The following is a 20253-nucleotide window of genomic DNA, read 5'->3' as shown; positions in this document are numbered from 1 at the left end:
CCAATCTAAGGAAATGACTGTGACGCATTCTGCACTTTCAGTCTTGTAGAGGGAGAATGCCACTCTCAGGACTGATAGGACCTGATATAAACGTGGGCTCTTGCATTGCTTTCCATGCTTGTCTATTGCTTTCCATGGAGCCACCCAGGAAATCAGAGCCACCTTGTCCTCCTCCACTCACCTTTCAGTGGACCAAAGGCCTATTGTCAGTTTCTCAGTGGCCCAAGCATAAGTGGGCATCCCTAAGGCTCTGATAACCCCCACCACCCGCATCAGCCTCACACAAAGGACCTGTTAAAAAGGCCACTCCTGGTTTCCCTTCAGCCTCTTATAAATAGCCCCTGGGGCAGGGTGGAGAGGGTTGGGAATCTGCACTTTATTTCTTAAAAAATATTTATTTGACTGTGCTGGGTCTTAGTTGCGACACGTGGGATCTAGTTCTCTGACCAGGGATTGAACCCAAACCCCTGCATTGGGAGTGCAGGGTCTTAGCCATTGGACCACCAGGGAAGTCCCAGAGATCTGCATTTTAACAACACGCTCTATGAGAGTCCAACACTCAAGGAAGCTTGTTAAGCTTTGCACCTGAAGGGAAATGAAGGTGACATCATTACAGGTCCTGCAGGCAGATTTGCTGTAGGGTAGTTGTGCTGGCTGCGACCAAGTGACCAGTGATGATTATATTAGTTCCACTTCATATCATGGAGTGTCCTACCCCACTTCTGCATATAAACTCAAGGGCAGGGATCAGAGATTCTGAGAGCCCAGCACTGTGGGGTCTTGACTGAAGGGACTTCACTAAAAGGACAAGAGGCACCTGCTGCTTCTCTGTACCAGCATAAGTTGGGAGTAGCATTACCTCCCATCCCCATGGCCTTAGGCCCCCAAGGATTGGGCAAGGGACAGTCTTTGGCCAGAACATTTAGGTTATGTCTGCTCTCTAGCAAATATACATGACAGTAAAAATTCATGACCAAGTTACATTATATTAATAGAAATATCAAAATAGAAAAAAGGCTTGGAATAGCAACCATCTTCTAGAATCTGAAGGCTGGCATTCATTGTTCATGAGCTCGGCTAAAGGCAGTGCCTTCAGAATTTGGTTAAACTGCAGAGAGAAGAACCAGGGTTAGTTGCAGAGAATCATTTTCCAAGCATGACCACTGAAAGGGCTGAAACTGGCTTCTGAGGTTGCATGGAGCTTCCCTTCCTGAGTGAGATCTGTGGAAATAGAGCTGGTGGCTTTGGAATCAGACTGTCTCTGTCACTGTGACAGTGGCTTTCACAAAGACTTCAGACAATAGCACTGTGGCCACTGGTGTTCCATCATATGAGGCCTTTCCGGAGGCGGCTTCTGGAAGGGTCTTCTAAGAGCAGTGGCTCTCAAGAGATCTGGACGTGACCATGACTGATGTCCAGCAACTCCAGAGGACACGGTAAGTCAGCTCCCTATACGGTAAAGGCCAGGAGCAGACTCAGTATGCTGAGGCATGGACGGTCAAGGTTCTGTTGATAATCTCCAGGTTCTTGCTCCGTGTCGCCCACCCTGCCCTGTGAGCCTGCTCTGGGAGGTGGCCTTAGTGTAGACGGAGGGCAGGGAAGCTCCAGGGAGAACCATGCCCCAGTGCTGCCTTGCACAAAGTTGGTCTCCAATAAACATTTGTGGATGAAAGGAGTCCTTTGTTGGCTTCTGACTCTGAACCTCCACCCAGGGCAGCAGCTCCTCTCAGCCCAAGCCCAGGGAAGGCACCCACCTCTCTGGAGGCAGTGAGAAGAGGCTGAGAAAATGCTGATAAGCACAAGCATGTTCAAAACCAGGAAACTCAACCTCTAGGGCCTCTACTCTGTGGGCTACAGGAGGCCAGACAGCTTGACGGCTTTTGACATTCACTCGACTTCCTAACCTGATTGCTGACATCCCGGACAGCCTCTCTTTCCTCCACGACCCACAGGCTAAAGTCCAGACGGGGAAGCCCGCCCGCGTAAAGCCACCTCATCTGCACCTGAGTCAGCTTAGGGGAAGGTGGTCTTTCCATCACTCTGAGATGAGGAGTCCTGTCTCCCCACTGTGGGGTGGGGGCCAGGTGGCGTGGCTATCCACAGCCAGCTGCAGGTCTTCACCACCGTGTGGCTTTCTTAGTGTGAGATATACTCCTGGAAAGACGGAGATAAACCTGCACAGAGCCGGGTACAGAAGCGTCTACAGTTAACGTGAATACCATTTGGATGGCCTGTCTCCAGGTGTTAGTCCGAGCTCTGGTCCTGAGCATGGGTAACTGAGAGGATCAACTGGCCATACTTCCCAACATGAGAGCTTCCAAAGCAGCCTCTTGGGCAGGAAGCGAGGATCGGAGGGGAAGCAAGTTGGTCCTCCTAGGCTCTGTGCTGATGTTGAACCCAGATACAAAAGGGACTGCAGCCAGCCTCCCCCTCCCCTAGCCTGGCTCTGGTCAGTAATAACCCAGCCCCCTCCCTCCTTCCTCTGGGCAGATACCCAGAGGTCACCCCACAGAGAAACCACAGAGCTGGTGAGGGACCGGCGGGGCTGCCTCAGTGAGCATGCCCATCGCGCAGGATGAGACTGGGCCTGTGGGGGCCTCGCCCAAGGGGCCAGGAGAGACCCAGCCCTCCAGCTCTGTGCCCACCGGGCCCCTGGGCACCCTGGGGGGGCTCTGGGAGGGGAGACAGGGAAAGCAAATGGCGATGGGGTTTTCTTTCTCATTTACAAAACAGAAAGGGGACGCCGTGTTAACGTTAGTAAATATGGGCAGGTGTGGGGGCAGGTCCGCTCTCAGGAGCAGGGCAGCAGCTGAGGCCGAGGGTCAGATGAGGCTGGCAGCCTTCTCCTGCACATTGTACTCTTTGTTCTTCTTCACCCGCCAGCTGATGAAGATAAGCAGCACCGCGCCCAGAGCCTTGTAGGCCACCTGCAGGCCCAGGTACCTGTGGGGCAGGAGGCAGGACACGTGAGGGGTATGGAGGCTCTGTGGCCAGGGCCACTGAGCAGAGCAGAATCATTGTCACAGGGGCCCCGGGGTCATGTGTCATCACCACTCAGGTAAGGATCCGTCCCCACCTGAGTGGGAGCCACCTTCCTCATTCCTTTTGTCCACAAGCCTAGAGAGGCTTGTAGGATGTGGAAGCTACATGGGACTCCCAGTCCAGTGCTCCTTGTTGCCACCTTCCCTGGCGCCGCCCACCTCCCCCCACCCCCAACACACAGGGCCAGTGAAACACTGCAGCACCAGCCATTTGGGAGGGTGCTGTGTCTCAGCACAGCCAGGAAGGGTGCCTTCTCCCTGCCCTCTTGGTCTGCCCTCCTCCTGGACTTCTATGCCCCTCCCACAGCATTTCCAGACCCCGTCCAGTCCCCGGAAGCCCACTCCCCCCACTTTGTTTGTGACGCAGCAGCAGGTGAGGTGGCTGAATGGGTGCAGAGCTCAGTGGTGCTGCAGCTCGGCTTGGTCCCACCTGCCCTTGGCCTCTACCAGGAGCTATGGTGGGCCACCTCTTTCTGAGCAATAGGAGGCTGGCCTGGCATCATCGTTCCACAGCCGTGACCTCTTCCTATAACAACCCTCTTTGTGATGCTATCCCTCTCAAGGGCCAGCGGGGCCTGAAGATGGGGGCCAGGACACATCAGAGCAGCCTCCAGGTCTTGTTACTTGGATGGCTCTCTGTGAGCCTTGACTTGCTGGTCAGCGGTGGCCCCCACTCCTGCCCATGGCAAGTTCCCCTCCGGCTCTCCCTCGCAGGCCTGAGAGCCTCACAATTGCCACCGGAGTGATGACGGCCCTTTGCTCGGGCCTGGGGCCTGGCGCATCGTGCAGGCTCTCACCTGTTCCGGAGAGCGTTGTTGTCGTAGTAGGCACAGGCCCCTCTCCTCCCCGAGCACTTTGTGCTCCACAGGATACAGGAGTAGTCGATGGTGAGGCCATAGAGGGCTGGAGCCGGCAGCCAAGCTAGCATCAGCAGGAAGAGAGTGCAGAGAGCTCAGGTCACTGGGAGCTGTCAGCAGAGGCGCCAGGGCAGGGTGGGCAGCCAGGTGCCCGGGGTCCCTATACAGCTCACAGGCATGAGAACAGCTCTGCCCCACCCCTGGGAACCACAGTGACTTTGGAAAGCAGACTAGCTTTCCGTGAAGCCTGAATTGCTCTTTCACTGGAGGCTCAGAAGAGAAGAGGGACCTGAGCCATCCTTCCAGGACAGCGAGCTGCAGGCGTCCCCTTGTACCAGCTCAGACAGGTACCAGAGTTCCCACGCTTGGGATTGCTGGGCTCACCGGGTGGCAGGAGACTCTTGAGGACACCGACTCCTCAGGCCCTCAGGGCAGCCCGGAGGCAGGCAGGTGCCCTCATTTTAAAGGGGAGGAAGGTGGGCTCGGCTGGCTCACCTTTGCATAGCCAAGCATGGTCAGGGCTGGACTAGGAACTCTAGTTCTTGGAGGTTCGAATCCCACATTCTTCCACAATGGCAAGCTGCCCTTAGACAGCAAGCACCACCTCCAGGCCCCCAACACCCTGGCTGTTCAGAGCCTCTGTCCCAAAGCTGAGTGCTGAGAACTGGTGCAGCAGGGGCTGTGCCCTATGGCTGCTGAATATTCAGGTCAGTCCTGCATCCTTAGCTACAGGTCTAGACAGGGGCAGGCTTGGCCAGATCCACACCCGGGTCAGGCCATCCCATTCTCAGACCCACTGAAAACAGCCTCCCGACTCTGTTTAGGGCCCTGTGAGAAGCTGCTTCTGGGGGAAGGAAACAGGCAATCTTCTGCTTGTGGCTGTGCTCTGAAGTGGGGACCTTTAAGAATCAGCCTCTGTATCAGACCTGCTCGCTCCCAAATCTCCAGGCGAATGAGGGAGGGAAGTTGGCCACAAGGAATGACCTCCCTAAATGATGCTCCCTGAATAGAAATGAAGTCCAGAAAAATTTTCAGCTAAGTTCCAGTGGGTAATTGAAGCTGGCCAAGTCCTTTTCTCTACCCAGGGTGGAATTGCATTCTTGGGTGATGAATGGATCCCTCCAGCCTGCGATTTCTATCTGTGATCTCACATTGAGTTATCTGAGCTCAAATGAAAAAAACAAAGGCAGCAGGTGCTTTGAGCACAGGAGGGGCTGTTTTCACAGTGGTGGGAAGAAGCAGGGCAAGGTGCTGCAGAGCCTATCCTAGCTGCTGTTGAGCTGGGCAGAACGTAAGGTTTCCTTCCCAGTGGAGGTTTCCGAGCGAGTTATAAATGATAAGTTATAAATGGAAAGGCACTGTGGTGCCAGTTGTGCCTCTGCCATCAGGACAGGACAGACCCTGGTGCTTTGTGTCCTCTGTGTAATATAGGCCAGAGGAGCAGAGTCTGAAGAGGGGGGCTTTAGGAGCAAGTAGCCAGAGACCAAGAAATTCCACTGAAAAAACTGGTTCACTCCTCCTTATCCCACACTCACCCAGCTTTGGTAGGAGAGGGTCCCTGCTGGTTAGGCCCAGGAGAGACATCACCCACACACCCCAGAGTGATCATGGGAGTTGCTACAGAATGAAGTGCAGCCAGACTCCCGAATAATAATACACCACAGGCTCTGCAGGGATTTCGGCATTTAAGGTCAGAAAGTGCACTCTGATGCCAACTGAAGTCTCTCCACTGAAGTCAGCATATTCCCCACTGCAGTGGGCACCCCCGGGGTCCTTAATAAACCCCTCCTCAATCAGTCCCTTTACTTCCTGTACCTGTCACTGCAAGAGTCTCCATACCAGTGCCTTGTGTTTAATCCAGTGCCTTAGGCATCCAGAGGGGACAGTCCAGCATGAGCAGTCTGGAAAAGGACCTGCAGTGTCCCCACACCTGGGGCGAGCTGGGTGTTTGCAGATGCCTGCAGGCAGCGCATTCACAGCGAGTCCTGATCCCTGTGCACAGCGCCCTGCCTCCTCGCGCTCTGACTGCTTTGGCAGGGTTTGCCAGCAGAGGGCCCCCCTTTGCTGAATAGAGGTAGGAGGAATGGATTTTGTAAAATGGAAGGGAAGCCAGGGCTGGGCTCTGCTGCTGTTCTGGCTGCGGCAGGAATGCGAGGTTTTGTTCCTACAGTGAATTCTTGGAGAGAGATGAAAAAATACCTACACTCAGCGTTTTGTTAGGCATTCGCAGCTGTGTCCACTTTTCCTTCTTACACAGTTTCGTTTGGAATTAATGCCATAGATGGAAACTTTCCTAACCTCAAGTGATGCGGAAACAGTCCATATGGGATTTGGCATTTGCTGTTGTGCTTATTATGTACAGCTTCTTATGACAGAGATGAGATAGCGCTTTTCCCCTCCCCACCCCGCACTCCACAGCCTTCTGATTTCCCTTAATCTGGGGCCACCAGGAAGGGGGCGTCTCTGATACTTACCCAGCAGACGCATCAGCAAGAACTGTACTCCGATGGCGAAGGACTTTTCCTCCTGGTTCACCACACTGAAAAGGCAAACAGGAAATCAGCAAGGGGAGGACTCAGGGCTGAGCCTTCCCTCTGGTGGTGCAGTCAGCCTCGGGGTGCATCAGACCTGCCCTCGGGAGGGCCCCCTGGGTTCACCTGGGCCCTGTGCCCCTATTGTTCCTCTCAGTGGGCCTCACAATGTGATCACTGCACCAACAGCATCATCAGTATCCCCTGGACACTTGCTAGAAATGCAGATTCTCAGGCTGCACCTCAGATGAAGAAGCAGACGCTCTGGGGGTGAGGCCCCGCCCTCTGTATTGTAAGAAGCCCTCCAGGAGATTCCGTGCACACTCAGGTTTGAGAACCACTGGTCTCTGTGATTTTCAGGGCTGCCCAGAGCTCCCTCCAAGAGGCAGAGGACAGAGCAGCTGGGAACCAGAGGATACTGAAGGCTGTGTTTATGGCAACAGGTCTGAATAGCTCTGGTGGTGTTTTAAAGCAATAGAAGACAGCCCTGATGCAGAGTGTAGCCAGAGCCCCTGGGCTGAGGGCCCTTTGAAGAGCTAACAGAATCCTCTACTTTGGGCTCGCATGGTGGGCATGTGACCTGTGTGGCCTTGCCGGGCTCCACCCTCAGAAAGGCCCCATGTTTGCTTTAATGCTCTGCTGTGGCTGGCTTGAAATTCTTGATAATTTTGGAACCAGGAGCCTTGCATTTCCATTTTGCACTGGGTCCTGCAAATTATGCAGCCAGTCCTGCCCCCGCCCTTCTTCCCTCTAGAGGAGGAAAGCACTTGCCTGAGGAAGGAGACTGAGAGAGGAGAGGGAGGCTGTCTGGAGGAGGTATTGCTGGGCCCTGCCATGCCAGCTAGGCATGGAGCAGAGAGGAAGGCCCCCATCAGCGACATCAGGAGTCAGAAGTGGTCCAGCTGGGGCACCAGGTTTCCCTGTGCCCTGCACGCACACTCCTGAGTGGGAGCTGGTTAGGGGAAAGCATTCAGAGCTGAAGGGAATTCAGATCTCCACACACATTTTGCTTTATTTCCACAGTTCTGCTAGCAAACTAGAAAGGGACTCTTTCAGCTTCTCAGAATCCCCACTGGGGTGAAGCAGGGGAGAGGCACCCATTGGGAGACCCCAGTGGAAAGTGCCTCAAATCTCAATCTAATGGACACTCCCTTTATTGAAATAGGTCCCTTCAATGGGCCAATCCACAATAGATGGATTTGTTTTGGTCCTTTGCTTCCATGTTTTGGTCCTTATCTCTGGATAGACTCCCCTGGTTTCTCAACTAAATGGGACTTGGGAACCCCAAACTGGCTTTTAACAGAGAGTTTGAGTTCCTTGTGATCTCTGCCCCTTCAGCCCTGAATTAACACTGGCTCTCTGACCTCTGTCTTGTGATACATTATTGGCACATCTTCACTCCCAGCCTGTATTTCCATGCCTGGTTGAGGGCCATGAGTGATACAAATAAGGTCTGGGTCACCTACAACATTGGCTTTAAACCTCACCTTCTTTGCACTACTTAGCATCCATTCTTTCATCTTTCCCAGGGGAATTTATCTTTAAATTATTTGGGGATACTGGGGCCTCTTCTTCAATTTCACTCCAGCTCCTGACCAAACTTGGAAGGGAGAGATTTTCTTAAAAAGCCCACCCTGGGGTTCTGCCGGGAGCCAGCACAGGAGATCCCACCCATGACAAGGTCATGCGGAGAGGCCTGATGGGCAAGGCAAGTCAGGCTTCAGGGGTTCCCCTGGGTTTTCCTGAACATCTACCCCCAAAACCAGAGTCTGCCTGCTTTATTATACTGTGCTTTCCACTCTTCTGACATTCTGTGGAAAAAGTTAACTCAGGGCTTAACAGTCTCCTGCAAAAGTATAACCGGTCTGGTCTGCCCAGACTTTTACAACTTGTGAACTGTTTACAGCCCCCAACCGCGAGAGGCACGAAGCTTAAAGCATCTTAAAGATACAGAGCCTTTTCTAAAAAGCAAAAAATTATATTGGTGACAGGTTTCACTGTTGAGTCAATGACTGCTGCCAGGCCCCCATGTTCTTTATCTTTTAGGCACCTGGAGGATATTAATCAATGTAATTGGGATATAGAACAGGGAATATAGTAGTTTTGATGTTAGCAACACTAGACTTTTGAGTTAATTACTTTTCTCTTTGTTATAAATCACTGTACTTCTTTCATTGTTATAAATTGTATCCTTGCTGTGTGAGAATGTAACTTTATTTAGTGCTTTCTGAGAGTGGCACCAAACTTTGGGAAGAACAACATTTTTAAGGCAAATAAGTCTTCTGGTTGACAAACCCTTATCAGAAAAGGGCTGTAAAATGTTAATTGGCCTTCTGGCCAGAAGATGATGTAAATCACCTAAGACTTGTGTATACAACTACGTATGCAGAGAGAAAGCCTGGTCTCGGTAAGAGTCAGGGCTGCTGACGCTGCATAATTTTATATTATCCATTGATCTCTATGTACAAAAAAAGGTATAAAAAGCCTTTACAACAATAGAAGATGGGCCAGTCACTGGAAGGATTGGTTTCCCCCGTGTCTTTTCTTACTCTATTTTCTGGCTGAATTCTCACCTGGAGCGGGGAGGCTCACCACGTCTACTTACTTGCCCTGGCTTTTAAGTCCCATGAGAGAGGGAGCCCAAGGCGGGGCAGCCTCTGCTATTCAAACGAGCACCAGTGGCCTAACGTAGATGGTGCAAACTTCTTGTCCTGAAGTTTTATTGGCTTTCCCCGTAAACCAAGTTATTCAGCCTCTTTTCTCCACTAAAATTTCCTACTATACTATTTCTTCTTAATTACTTTTATACTTCTAAATAAATAAGTTTTCCTCGCCTATGCCGTCTCCCCTTCGAATTCCCTGGATCCACCGGGGCAGGACCCCGGCAGGGTTCAAATGGTGCTTTCCCTCCACCACTTCCTCATCCCTGACACTTGGCAGTCCCCTGGGAGGCAATCTGACAGCAATGCCCTTCTCCAATGTTTGGGGGCTTCCCTGTGAAATTTCCTTATTCTATTCTCTCTCCTCGTCATGGCCACCCACGTACCTTTCTCAGGATTACTGGGTCCACTGTGGTCAACCTGACCCGGAGTGCAAGAAGGGAACCACACTCAGGGGCCTTGAGGGAAAGCATGCGTACTGGAATGCGCAGATGCAGAATGGTAGAGGGGAGGGTGATGACGGTGCTGAGACGAGCAACCTGCTCTGAGCACCTCTACACATTCTCGCGGAGTCTGCCAAGAATGCAAGGGCCTGACTGTGTGCTTCCTGGGTCATTTCCCAAGGCTGTGGTTGCCGTGAACAGACCTAAGGCATGAGGCAAAATTTGCTAGACCAGCTGCAGGCTTGGTCTATAGAAGCAGTGGCTCTCCCAACTTCAGTGCTCCTCAGCTGTGACCTACACCCACTGCAGGTGACACATATACCTGAAGCCCTCCACGTCACCCAGTAGGACATGGGGTCACACATAAATGATGCAACATGAGCTTCACATTGCTTGCTATCCTGTGAGCAACAAAGTCCTTTGCCTTTGACCTAGGAGTCTTCCGGCTTCTGCCAGCATCCTTGTGAAATAGTAACAGAAACAGGAGCTCAGTAGTTTGCACGCTAACTTGTAAATAGGATAAAATCCCAGACCCCTCAACTCCTAGTCTTCTGGGGAAACTAGCTGTTGATAAGAATAGTAATAATAATTTGGTGGTAATAATTTTTCTAGTAGTCACGTATGGATGTGTGAGTTGGACTATAAAGAAAGCTGAGTGCTAAAGAATTGATGCTTTTGAAATGTGATGTTGGAGAAGACCCTTGAGAATCCCTTGTACAGCAAGGAGATCCAACCAGTCCATCCTAAAGGAAATCAGCCCTGAATATTCATTGGAAGGACTGATGCTGAAGCTGAAACTCCAATACTTTGGCCATATGACGTGAAGAACTGACTCATCGGAAAAGACCCTGATGCTGGGCAGGAGGAGAAGGCACGAGAAGAAGGGGACGACAGAGGATGAAATGGTTGGATGGCATCACCGACTCAATGGACATGAGTTTGAATAAACTCTGGTAGTTGGTGATGGACAGGGAGGCCTGGTGTGCTACAGTCCGTGGGAGCGCAAAGAGTCGAACACAACTGAGTGACTGAACTGAACTGAATAATTTGGTAAATAGAGATAATGAACCATTATGCAGAGCAAAGCAAAGCAAAGCAATTTACCATACAATTCCCACATGAATCCTTTGAGGTCAATATCATTAATGCCCTTTCATTCATGAGGAAGGGCTTCTTAGGTGATACAGTGGTAAGGAATCTGCCTGCCAATGCAGGAGACACAGAGACGTGGGTTTGATCCTTGAGTGGGAAAGATCCCCTGGAGTAGGAAATGGCAACCCACTCCAGATTCGTGCCTAGAAAATTCCGTGGACAGAAGAACCTGGCAGGCTATGTCCATGGGGACACAGAGCTGGACACGACTGAGTGACTAAGCACACACCTACATGAGGAAATTGAGACTTGGTGAACTTGCCAACACCAAAGGACATTTAGCCCGTTTATGGTAGAGCTAGGCCTTTGACCCTGGACCGGGTCTTCCAAATCCTGTTTTTCCATCTCTGTTGCCAGACTGATAAGGACAGGAGGGAGGGAGGCACGGGGTAAGTTATGCCAACTTGGTTGAAACTGTATTTTCTCCTTTCCAGAGGGTGAGGTGAATGGAGGGTCATTTGACGTCAACACCTCAGGGGCAGCTTGGTGTCACTGTAACAGGACACCTGCCTTGGCCTGCCGCCTGTCCTGCCCTGCCTTCTGACCTGGCTCCTAGGACACGGGGGCTTTTCTCATTGTCATCCTTTCCACAGTCCTTATTCTGTCTCTGGAACTTTCCTCGTTTTCTTTCTCTGATTTTATGCCTCCAACTGAATTCTCCTCCCTCCTCTCTGTTCTTTTGAGAGTTAAAGATAGGTGAATCTACAGGTGTGGAGTCAAGAGTGGAGCCTGGCAGCCTGGAGGGGTCACCTGGCTCAGCCGGCAGGCTCCGCCTCCTCTCCAGGCTCCGCCTCCCCTCCAGGCTCCGCCCTCCTCATACAGGACGGAGAGGCAGGGACACCCACCAAGTGAGGCTGCAGCGTGGGACTCCGCACAGGCTGGCACCAAAGCCCTGGCACTGGCGCACGAGTATGATCTCCCTGTACCACCTCAAGAACATCTCGTGTCCGAGGACTCAGCGGACCAGGAGAGGTAGGAGAGCTATGTCCATGGGGTCACAGAGCTGGACACGACTGAGTGACTAAGCACACACATACATGAGGAAATTGAGACTTTGTGAACTTGGCAACACCAAAGGACATTTAGCCAGTTTATGGTAGAGATAGGCCTTTGACCCTGGACCGAGTCTTCCAAATCCTGTTTTTCCATCTCTGTTGCCAGACTGATAAGGACAGGAGGGAGGGAGGCAGGGGGTAAGTTATGCCAATTTGGTTGAAACCGTATTTTCTCCTCACTTGGTGGGTGTCCCTGCCTCTCCATCCTGTATGAGGAGGGCGAAGCCTGGGGAGGAGGCGGAGCCTGGAGGGGAGGCGGAGCCTGGAGAGGAGGCGGAGCCTGCCGGCTGAGCCACGTGACCCCTCCAGGCTGCCAGGCTCCACGCTGACTCCACACCGGTAGATTCACCTGTCTTTAACTCTCAAAAGAACAGAGAGGAGGGAGGAGAATTCAGTAGGAGGCATAAAATCAAAGAAGGAAAACGAGGAAAGTTCCAGAGACAGAATAAGGACTGTGGAAAGGATGACAATGAGAAAAGCCCCCGTGTCCTAGGAGCCAGGTCAGAAGGGAGGACAGGCTGCAGGCCAAGGCAGGTGTCCTGTTACAGTGACACCAAGCTGCCCCTGAGGTGTTGACATGAAATGACCCTCCATTCACTTCACCCTCCGGAAGGGCGCAGCTGGCTGTTAAGTGAGGGGAGCGCTGGGAAGGAGAGGCGCACTCACCGCAGCACCATCATGTAGAGGGGGTTGTGCGAGACGCAGGCTATGAGCGCCACGAAGGAGATGAGGAAGGTGGTCGGGAGCAGGAAGTGGGCGCAGGAGACGGGACACGGGCCTGTCTTCGCTGAAGGAGATCCCCCGCTGACGCAGCTGCAGTTCAAGTAGATCTGGGAAGGAGACGGAGGGGAACAGGGGAAACCTGCCGTTATTATTTCGATTCCACACACTTTAAATGCCTGCTCCAACGGTCACCCCTCTGCCCTTCCTGGGGACCTGGTAATGCTAGATGCAGAGGCTGGAGAGGAGACGAGGCGGGGATTTCAGGCGCCCCTGGGATCTCGCTTCTGATCATTGGGCAACAAACAGTGTTTGTTTCACCAAAACCGGTCGTCCAGTGTGCGCTGGACTCCTCCCGCAGTTACACCACGAGGGGATCTGCAGGAATCCATTGCCAGGTACGGTCCACCAGTTGCGGACCTGGGTTTGGGAGGGTCTTCCTCTGGGCCAGGCCACCTGCTGCCCAGCAGTAGCGGTTTTCTGGGTTTTTGTTTTTGCTGTTTGTGTGTTTACTGCAGGGACATTAAAGGAAGAAAAAATAGAAGGAGATACCACTGGGAATGGGCTTCCCAGGTAGCTCAGCTGGTAAAGAATCTGCCTGCAGTTTGGGAGACCTGGGTTCAATCCCTAGGTTGGGAAGATCCCCTGGAGGAGGTCGTGACAACTCACTCAGTATTCTTGCCTGGAGAATCCCCATGGACAGAGAAGCCTGGCAGGCTACAGCTCATGAAGTCGCACAGAGCCAGACACAACTGAGCGACTAACCCCAGCGCAGCACAGCACCAGTGGAAACACAGTGAAATCCACTGAACTTTCTGCCTGAGATAAATTCCTCCTGCCTCTAAAGGTCTCTGTCTCAAGTCTATAAATCCATACAGCTCAACATTGTTGTACAGCTCACCTTAGTGGACCGTCTGTGTCAGGTGGCTTCATCTTCCCTCTCACATCATCCGATGGACCAGCCTATGGTCCAACTGCTTTAAGTGTCAAAGCCATTAGAGGGCAGAGATTGGAACTAATAATTGGTATGCTTCCTTCTACCAAAGATTGGAACTATGGACCTTCTTTACTTGGGCTGCTGGGAAGCTCATAATTAAGTTGTATACAATGTTGCTGCTACCTTCCTCAGTCTGGATTTTTTACACATATTTTCCCTTATAATTTGCTATATTTTTTTCTTGATATTATGCTAATGGATCTTGGTCTTGATGTGCTTGTGCTGTTATTGGAAACTTGTCAAGATTATTTCTGGAGGTAGACGAGTCAGAGGTTTAGTAAATAAAGATAAGAAAACCACAGAAGCCACCACAGGCTCCTCCAACAAGAAGGCAACTGAGAAAGCATCTTGCCCAAGCTCTTGGTCCTTGCACCTCCTGAGAACCATGCTCCTCTGCCAGCAGAGGTTGCCATGGAAGCAGCCTTGCCTGTCCTCTCAGGGAAGATGGCTAGCCTTGCCCATGCCCTCCACACAGGTTTAAAGGAACAGGCTGCATCCTCTCCTTAGGGAGCTGCATAGACTTCCCAGTGTTCTTGGGATAAAGAACGTCCAAGTCTGAAGCCAGAGCCCTGCCTGCTCCCAGGCCTAGCTGGGTAGGACCCTCCTCCACACTCTGTGCCAGCCCTAGCCTTCTCACTCTTCCCATTTGCCAGATCATTCACGCCCTTGGGTCTTGCTCTTGCATTTGCTTCACTCCCAGGTCTTCATAGCGTTTTCTTCCTCTGGTGGTTCAGTTCTAATGTCACCTCCTCTGGGAGGTCCCCAGATATTCTCTGTCTCATTAAGTCTCTTCGTGGCATGGGTTACCTTCTAAAAACACTCCCTTCATGAAGGCAGGGACATGGGCTGATGGGTTCCCCACTGAATCCTCAGCTCCCATGTATGTGTCTGGTGTTCACTAGGTGTTTGTTGAATAACCGCACAGACAACTAGAGTTGGTTTGCTGCTCTGATCTGGGGAGGCAGGGAGCACTCTGAGGGCTGGCCAGGACCTTGCCAAGTGAGCATCGTGAATGCGATCTGTGTGAGTGGGAGGCTGTGGCTGGGAGACACCTGATCTTGCACAGATGTGCCCTGGGCTGAGGCAGCACCCTGGGTTCTAGTCCCAGATCTGCCCCTGAATAGCTACAGCCTTCAAGCTAGTTGTGTGGCCACAGCTGAGAGTGCTCAGAAGGGTTGAACCAAAGGGCCTCTGTCACCACTTCCGGATCTAACCTTCCAGGTCCACATCACAGAGGCCCTCTGCCCTCGATCTATGTGGGCCTGTCCATATGGCTTTGCGACACAACCAGGTTGCAGGACGCTGGTGTGCCCAATAAGGACCCATCAGGGTGAGACTGGCAGGCTTCAGCAGAAGGAGTGCTCTGGCTTGTTTCTGCTTTGAGCATTGTTAGGCTTCAGGAATGTGAATTTGTTGGACATTGGCCAGTCTTTAATTGGCTTTGGGCTGTAAGCATCTGATCATGACCCTAGGGTACGGGAGGTGGAGAAAAGGTGGGTGTGGCCCAGAGGCCAGGATGCTGGGAATGAGTGGTGTGGAGCCCTGCCTCTCCCAAATGGAGGAGCAGGCTGTCAGACACACACTCAGCAGAGACCAGGGGCCCCTCCAGCCCTTACCGGTTTCTTGAGAGCTATAGAGCTGAAGTTGACTTCACTGCAGCCAGCGTGGCAAGGGGAGAGGTATTCCACCCCATTGTCTCCACAGACCGGGTGGAAGACAGAATCTGGGCACGAGCAGTCCTGGCGGCAGGCGGGAGGCTGTGGACGTATAGAACTTGATGTGCTGCCAGCAAAACAGGAAATGGGAATCAAACAAAGCGAGACCAAAGGAAAACCTCGCCACTCCAGCCCAGCGTGACTTCCCCGCCTGGTTAGCGTGCTTGTGTCTCTCTGTTTGTCTTGGGCCAGGGCCACCCAGAGACCTGAACCATGTCTCCTGGAGCCAAGGGTCAACTTGGCCGGTGTTCATGGCACCTCTGCTTCTTCTGCTAGTAGGAGCCCAAACCTACCAACTAGTCATTGGGAATGTTTGGTTGGCAAATCCCCCACTGCAGAAGGGGTCGAGATGAACAACCTGCCAGGACTCTGATGAGAGAGAAGGCAGATGCTATGGGAAAGTCACAGGTGATATTTCCCTTCCTTTCTCTTTCATCTGGGCTTGGGCTGAGGCCCCTTGAGGTCATCTAGGGTCTCAATGGCTCCTGTCTCTGGTCTATGTAGCCATCGCCCAGGTTACTGCATCCCCCTGAGCTTTAACCCAGGGGTTTCACTGGCTGATCACACCAATCTCTCCGCCCTCCGTGTCCAATACTCATGATCTCCTCTGGGAAGGGTGGGGGTTAGGGGCTGATAAACCACAGTTCAGAACTTTGCTAAAATAATTATTCTAGTACTGGTTAACAGTAATGGGGCATCTCTCATGCTCCAGGCACTGTGCCTTAGGGCTTTTCATGCACTGACATCACAGTAAATGTTCTAATGATGCTCCCTTTGTGGATGAGAAACCTGAAGTAAATTTCCCCAACTAGGAAAGAGCAGTGCCAGACCTAGGACCTGGTCTGATGACAAAGCCCTGTGCTAAACACCCAGTGAAAGCATTCTTGGCCTCTGTCAACCACAGCCAGAAGACCAGTGCAGACTGGGAGTGGGCCAGAGTCGGGGGAGGGGCAGTTCCATCCTGAATAACATGCCCCTCCTTCATACCCTCTGGAGACAGGAGAGGTCCTTGCACAGAGAAAGATAAAGCACCAAAACTGAAAAGTATGCTATATTCCAGCATTGCAACCTCACTGGGTAAAATCTAAAAGAAGAGGTGTGGAAAGGTGGCTCTGACGAAAAAAGCAAAAAAGCACATCCCCTCCTTGGCTTCAAAGCCCTTCCTGAACATGAAGCCAAACTTAGAACTTAAAACCATGTCGCTTTATGCAAGCCGACAGGTATCCTTTACCTGCCCTCTTCCTCACCTGCCCTAATTTTTTAAGTCTGCCATCACTTTCATTGTTCTTCTCCAAACCTTTTCAAGTGTCCGTCTCTCATCTTTCCTCAGCAGCTCAATAAGACTCTGTAATTCTAGCTGGTAGAGAGCAGATGCTAAACATAGCTATTTCCTGGTTCCTGAGGCTCACAGCACTACAGATTCATCTTGAAACCGAACAAATTAGTTTCTGGTGCTCCTTAAAACACAGAACCCTAATCCTGATTGCTAGTGGCCCACTAGCACCCTCTGATTTCTTCTCATAATTGAGCACACTAAGACCTGGCTTTCTCAGTTGCCACATACGAGATCAGATCAACAAGGGAAAAGGAGAGAGGACAGCTGAAGCAGAAAGAAGATGTGGCAGCCACCTCCAGGTTCTGGACTCAGCAAAGAGTGTTTCCTCACCCTTGCTCCCCTTACCTGGGGGGGTAGACCTCCGCCACGAGCGAGGTGGAGCAGCCCATGAAGAACAGAGGGGCACAGAGCACCATGGAGACGATGATGATGGTGGCGGCTACACGGGGAATGGTTTGCAGAGAGAAAACACAGCGCTTCATGAGGATCCCTCCAAGCAGCATCCCCAAGGCCGCAGCAGGGAGGTTCACAGCACCTACAGACAGAGAGAAGCTGGTCTGGGTGCAAGGCCTTGGAGTGCTATGTGGACCACCGAGAAGGGGGCATGGCTTCCTGAAGGGACATTTGATATGTTTAATTGCAACAGTAATAGATGACATTAGTTGAGCATTTACTGTTTGCCAGGCATACTGACAGAGTTATCTTGACATGGAGGATTGCCCTGCCTGTGCAAACAATAAAGAAAGAAGTGGGACCCTTACAACCAGAGAGATGTGGGTTGAATGTGCATTTATTAGAAAGTCAAAGTGTTAGTTCCTCAGTCGTGTCCAACTCTTTGTGACCCCATGGACTGTAGCCTACTAGGCTCCTCTGTCCATGGGATTCTCCAGGCAAGAATACTGGAGTGGGTAGCCATTCCCTTCTCCAGTGGATCTTCCTTACCCAGGGATAGAAGCCGGGTCTCCTGCATTGCAGGCATATTCTTTATAGTCTGAATCACCAGGGAAGCCCAAATAACTCTGTGCGTGCATGCTGCTGCTGCTGCTGCTAAGTCGCTTCAGTCGTGTCCGACTCTGTGTGACCCCATAGACGGCAGCCCACCAGGCTCCCCGTCCCTGGGATTCTCCAGGCAAGAACACTGGAGTGGGTTGCCATTGCCTTCTCCAATGCATGAAAGTGAAAAGTGAAAGTGAAGCTGCTTAGTCGTGCTGACTCTTAGCGACCCCATGGACTTCAGCCTACCAGGCTCCTCCGTCCATGGCATTTTCCAGGCAAGAGTACTGGAGTGGGTTGCCATTGCCTTCTCCTCTGTGCGTACATAGCTGCATCCAATTCTTTGTGATCCCGTGGACTGTAGGCAGGCTCCTCTGTCCATAGTATTCTCCAGGCAATAATACTGGAGTGGGTTGCCATGCCCTCCTCCAGGGGGTCTTCTGGACCCAGGAATTGAACCCAAGTCTCCTGCACCTCCTGCATTGCAGGCAGATTCTTTACCCACTGAGCCACCTGGGAAGCCCTTATTAAGCCTTTCATTACCTGGCCCTTTATTGCACTGTAACCACATGGGGTTAGCAAGGCACTGGTGGCGCTTCCTGTTTGATGTGCTAGTCAGAGGCCAAAGGCTAGAAGGGTGAAGTCACAGCCAAAAGCCACACAGGAGGTCAGGGGTCATGCCCTGACCACCCTGCCACATCCACATGGTCAAGTTCACCGGTGAATTGGCCCCTGTCATTCCCTAGGGTACTTGGCGGGACTGCATCAGTATTTTGAAACCTCAGCTGCCAAAAACACAGGTGCTGGATGCTGGCACTCCCTGCCAAAGACTCTGTTTTAACTGCTCGAGGGTGGGGCCTGGACATCCGTGTTTCTTAAAGCTCTCCTGGGGAGCCTAAAGTATAGGGGCTTGAGAATCACTGGGCCCCCCAGTCCTTATCCAGGTGAATGTCTTCAAGCCCTTGGAGAAGAAAAACACCCAGCAGCATCTTGCCTAGCCCCCAGCTCAATCCGTGCTCTTTCCTCTCCTGTCCCTGATGATGTCAGGGCCTCTGGGAGACGGTCAGGCTTTCAGCCCCTCTGACAGGGAGGAAGCAGCCCCCAACCTCCACCCACTCCTGCCCGGAATGATAGGGGCCCAAGATATCAGCCAAGAACATTCTGGATTGCCAACCAGGAAAAATGTCCTTAAAATCCTTTCTCCTAGGCAAGAACCCTCTGGCTCCTGCCCTTGTCTGGTCTGGTGGTGCACCTCCCTGGATGAACAGGCGGAAGGCCCGGCTGCGGCAGCCCTCGGGACTCACCAATGAGGAAGTTGGCATAGGCTGCGGAGGCGCCGTACTGCTTCTCCAGGAACTTGTTGAGGAAGGTAGAGAGGCCGGCAATGACGGAGGAAAAGGTGCACTGGGCCAGGACCACCAGCATGAAGAGTGGGTTCATCAGGAGCCTCAGGAAGATGCGGGGGAACCCTGTGGACAGACTGCTGTCAGGGCTGCTCCTCCAGGCAGTGGTCCCCGGGGTCCACAAGCCTGACCGCTGCCCTTCCTGCCCCCCCCGCCCCCCAGCAGTTCCCCTATCTTCCTCTGGACAGAAACCCAGGCCCCAAGCTGCTCAGAGGCCAGCTGGGGGCACACAGCCACTCAGGATCCGCTCAACATGCTCATGGGCTAAATAAAATGAGGAGGGGCCTGGAAGAAAGCAGGTGGCAGGTGGTTACACAGGACAGCCGCATCCATGTGAAGGGAAGAGAGAGGAGAACGTGGGCCGGACTGTGAGGGTGGGGCTGCCTCTGCCTGATTCTGGGTCTCCTGATCTCTGCAAAGCAGCAGTCAGCAGGGCTGCTGGCAGAACCTCTCACGAAGGGATGGGCCAGGGGACCCTAGACCACCCCCACCCCAAGCCAGCCCACCCAGGACTGCCGGGTCACTCAGTTACTTTTAATGAAATCCACCAGGGATCTTCTTGACTTGGCCTCTTCCATCTTCCTGGCTTCATCCATCATGGGATGAGTCCTCTGAAGGCAGCAAAGGGAGTGAGTATTAACGGCTTCCTTGAATGTTAGCAGGTTCCTTACAGTCATCTTTCCCAGGCCCTTGATCCTTCTGGTCTTAGTGGCTCACGGAAGGGTGGTGCTCAGCCACCCTGGAAGTGTGTGGAAGGGTGTCCAAAGCAGTCACCACATGCCTGTCAGTGAGCCTGGTGCTTCGGCCACTGGCCAGAATGCATCCACGCTAGGGCCTCCCAGATATGATTTCATATCTGTGCATATTATTTCATATCTAAGTGTTGGCTGATGCCAAGAGGCATCTGAGTGAACATCAGCCTTTGTCTGTCTGTCACGGCTACACTTCTTCCTTGTCCTCAGGTTCCAGGAGCTATGGGCCACACTCTGGTCTATAACGACCTCGTTCCCAGCTCTCTCTTTCAGTCTCCTCTGTGGAGTCCCTTCTTTCTTCTGGGCCCAAAGTTGGATCCTGTCCAAGGCTCTGACCTGGCTCTTAGCCTGCACTTTCTGTGCAACCCACCTCAGTGAACTCGCCTTCCACTTCTGAACTTGTCAGCTGCAGCCCGAGGCCCAGCTCTGAACCACTAAACAGATGCAAGGCCCCCGAGCTCAGACACTGTTAGGAGCCCCCAGCAGACTCGTCACCAGGCACAGGCGCTCCCATTTATTTCATGCTTCCTCCATGGTGGGCCCCGTGCTCAGCATTCTGCATACATTGTCCCATTCCTCACAACCTCCTCCTGAGACA

The 20253-nt window shown here is 52.5% G+C and overlaps 1 protein-coding gene across 1 annotated transcript in view; it reads right to left on the bottom strand.

The window, feature by feature from the left end:
- SLCO2A1 (solute carrier organic anion transporter family member 2A1) overlaps window positions 967–20253 on the bottom strand; it is a 94107-nt gene continuing 74820 nt past the window's right edge. Inside the window, exons 7-14 of the mRNA XM_018051074.1 lie at window positions 19436–19514; window positions 18805–18969; window positions 16853–17042; window positions 15073–15238; window positions 12406–12569; window positions 6373–6437; window positions 3839–3962; window positions 967–2943 (exon numbers count right to left, since the gene is read on the bottom strand). Of these exons, the coding sequence (XP_017906563.1) occupies window positions 2823–2943; window positions 3839–3962; window positions 6373–6437; window positions 12406–12569; window positions 15073–15238; window positions 16853–17042; window positions 18805–18969; window positions 19436–19514 (1074 nt within the window). The 3' untranslated portion in view covers window positions 967–2822. The remainder of the gene's footprint in view (window positions 2944–3838; window positions 3963–6372; window positions 6438–12405; window positions 12570–15072; window positions 15239–16852; window positions 17043–18804; window positions 18970–19435; window positions 19515–20253) is intronic.

The sequence above is a fragment of the Capra hircus genome, chromosome 1, assembly GCF_001704415.2.
Source record: "Capra hircus breed San Clemente chromosome 1, ASM170441v1, whole genome shotgun sequence".
Taxonomy (NCBI): domain Eukaryota; kingdom Metazoa; phylum Chordata; class Mammalia; order Artiodactyla; family Bovidae; genus Capra; species Capra hircus.
This window is presented reverse-complemented; position numbering and strand designations above follow the sequence as displayed.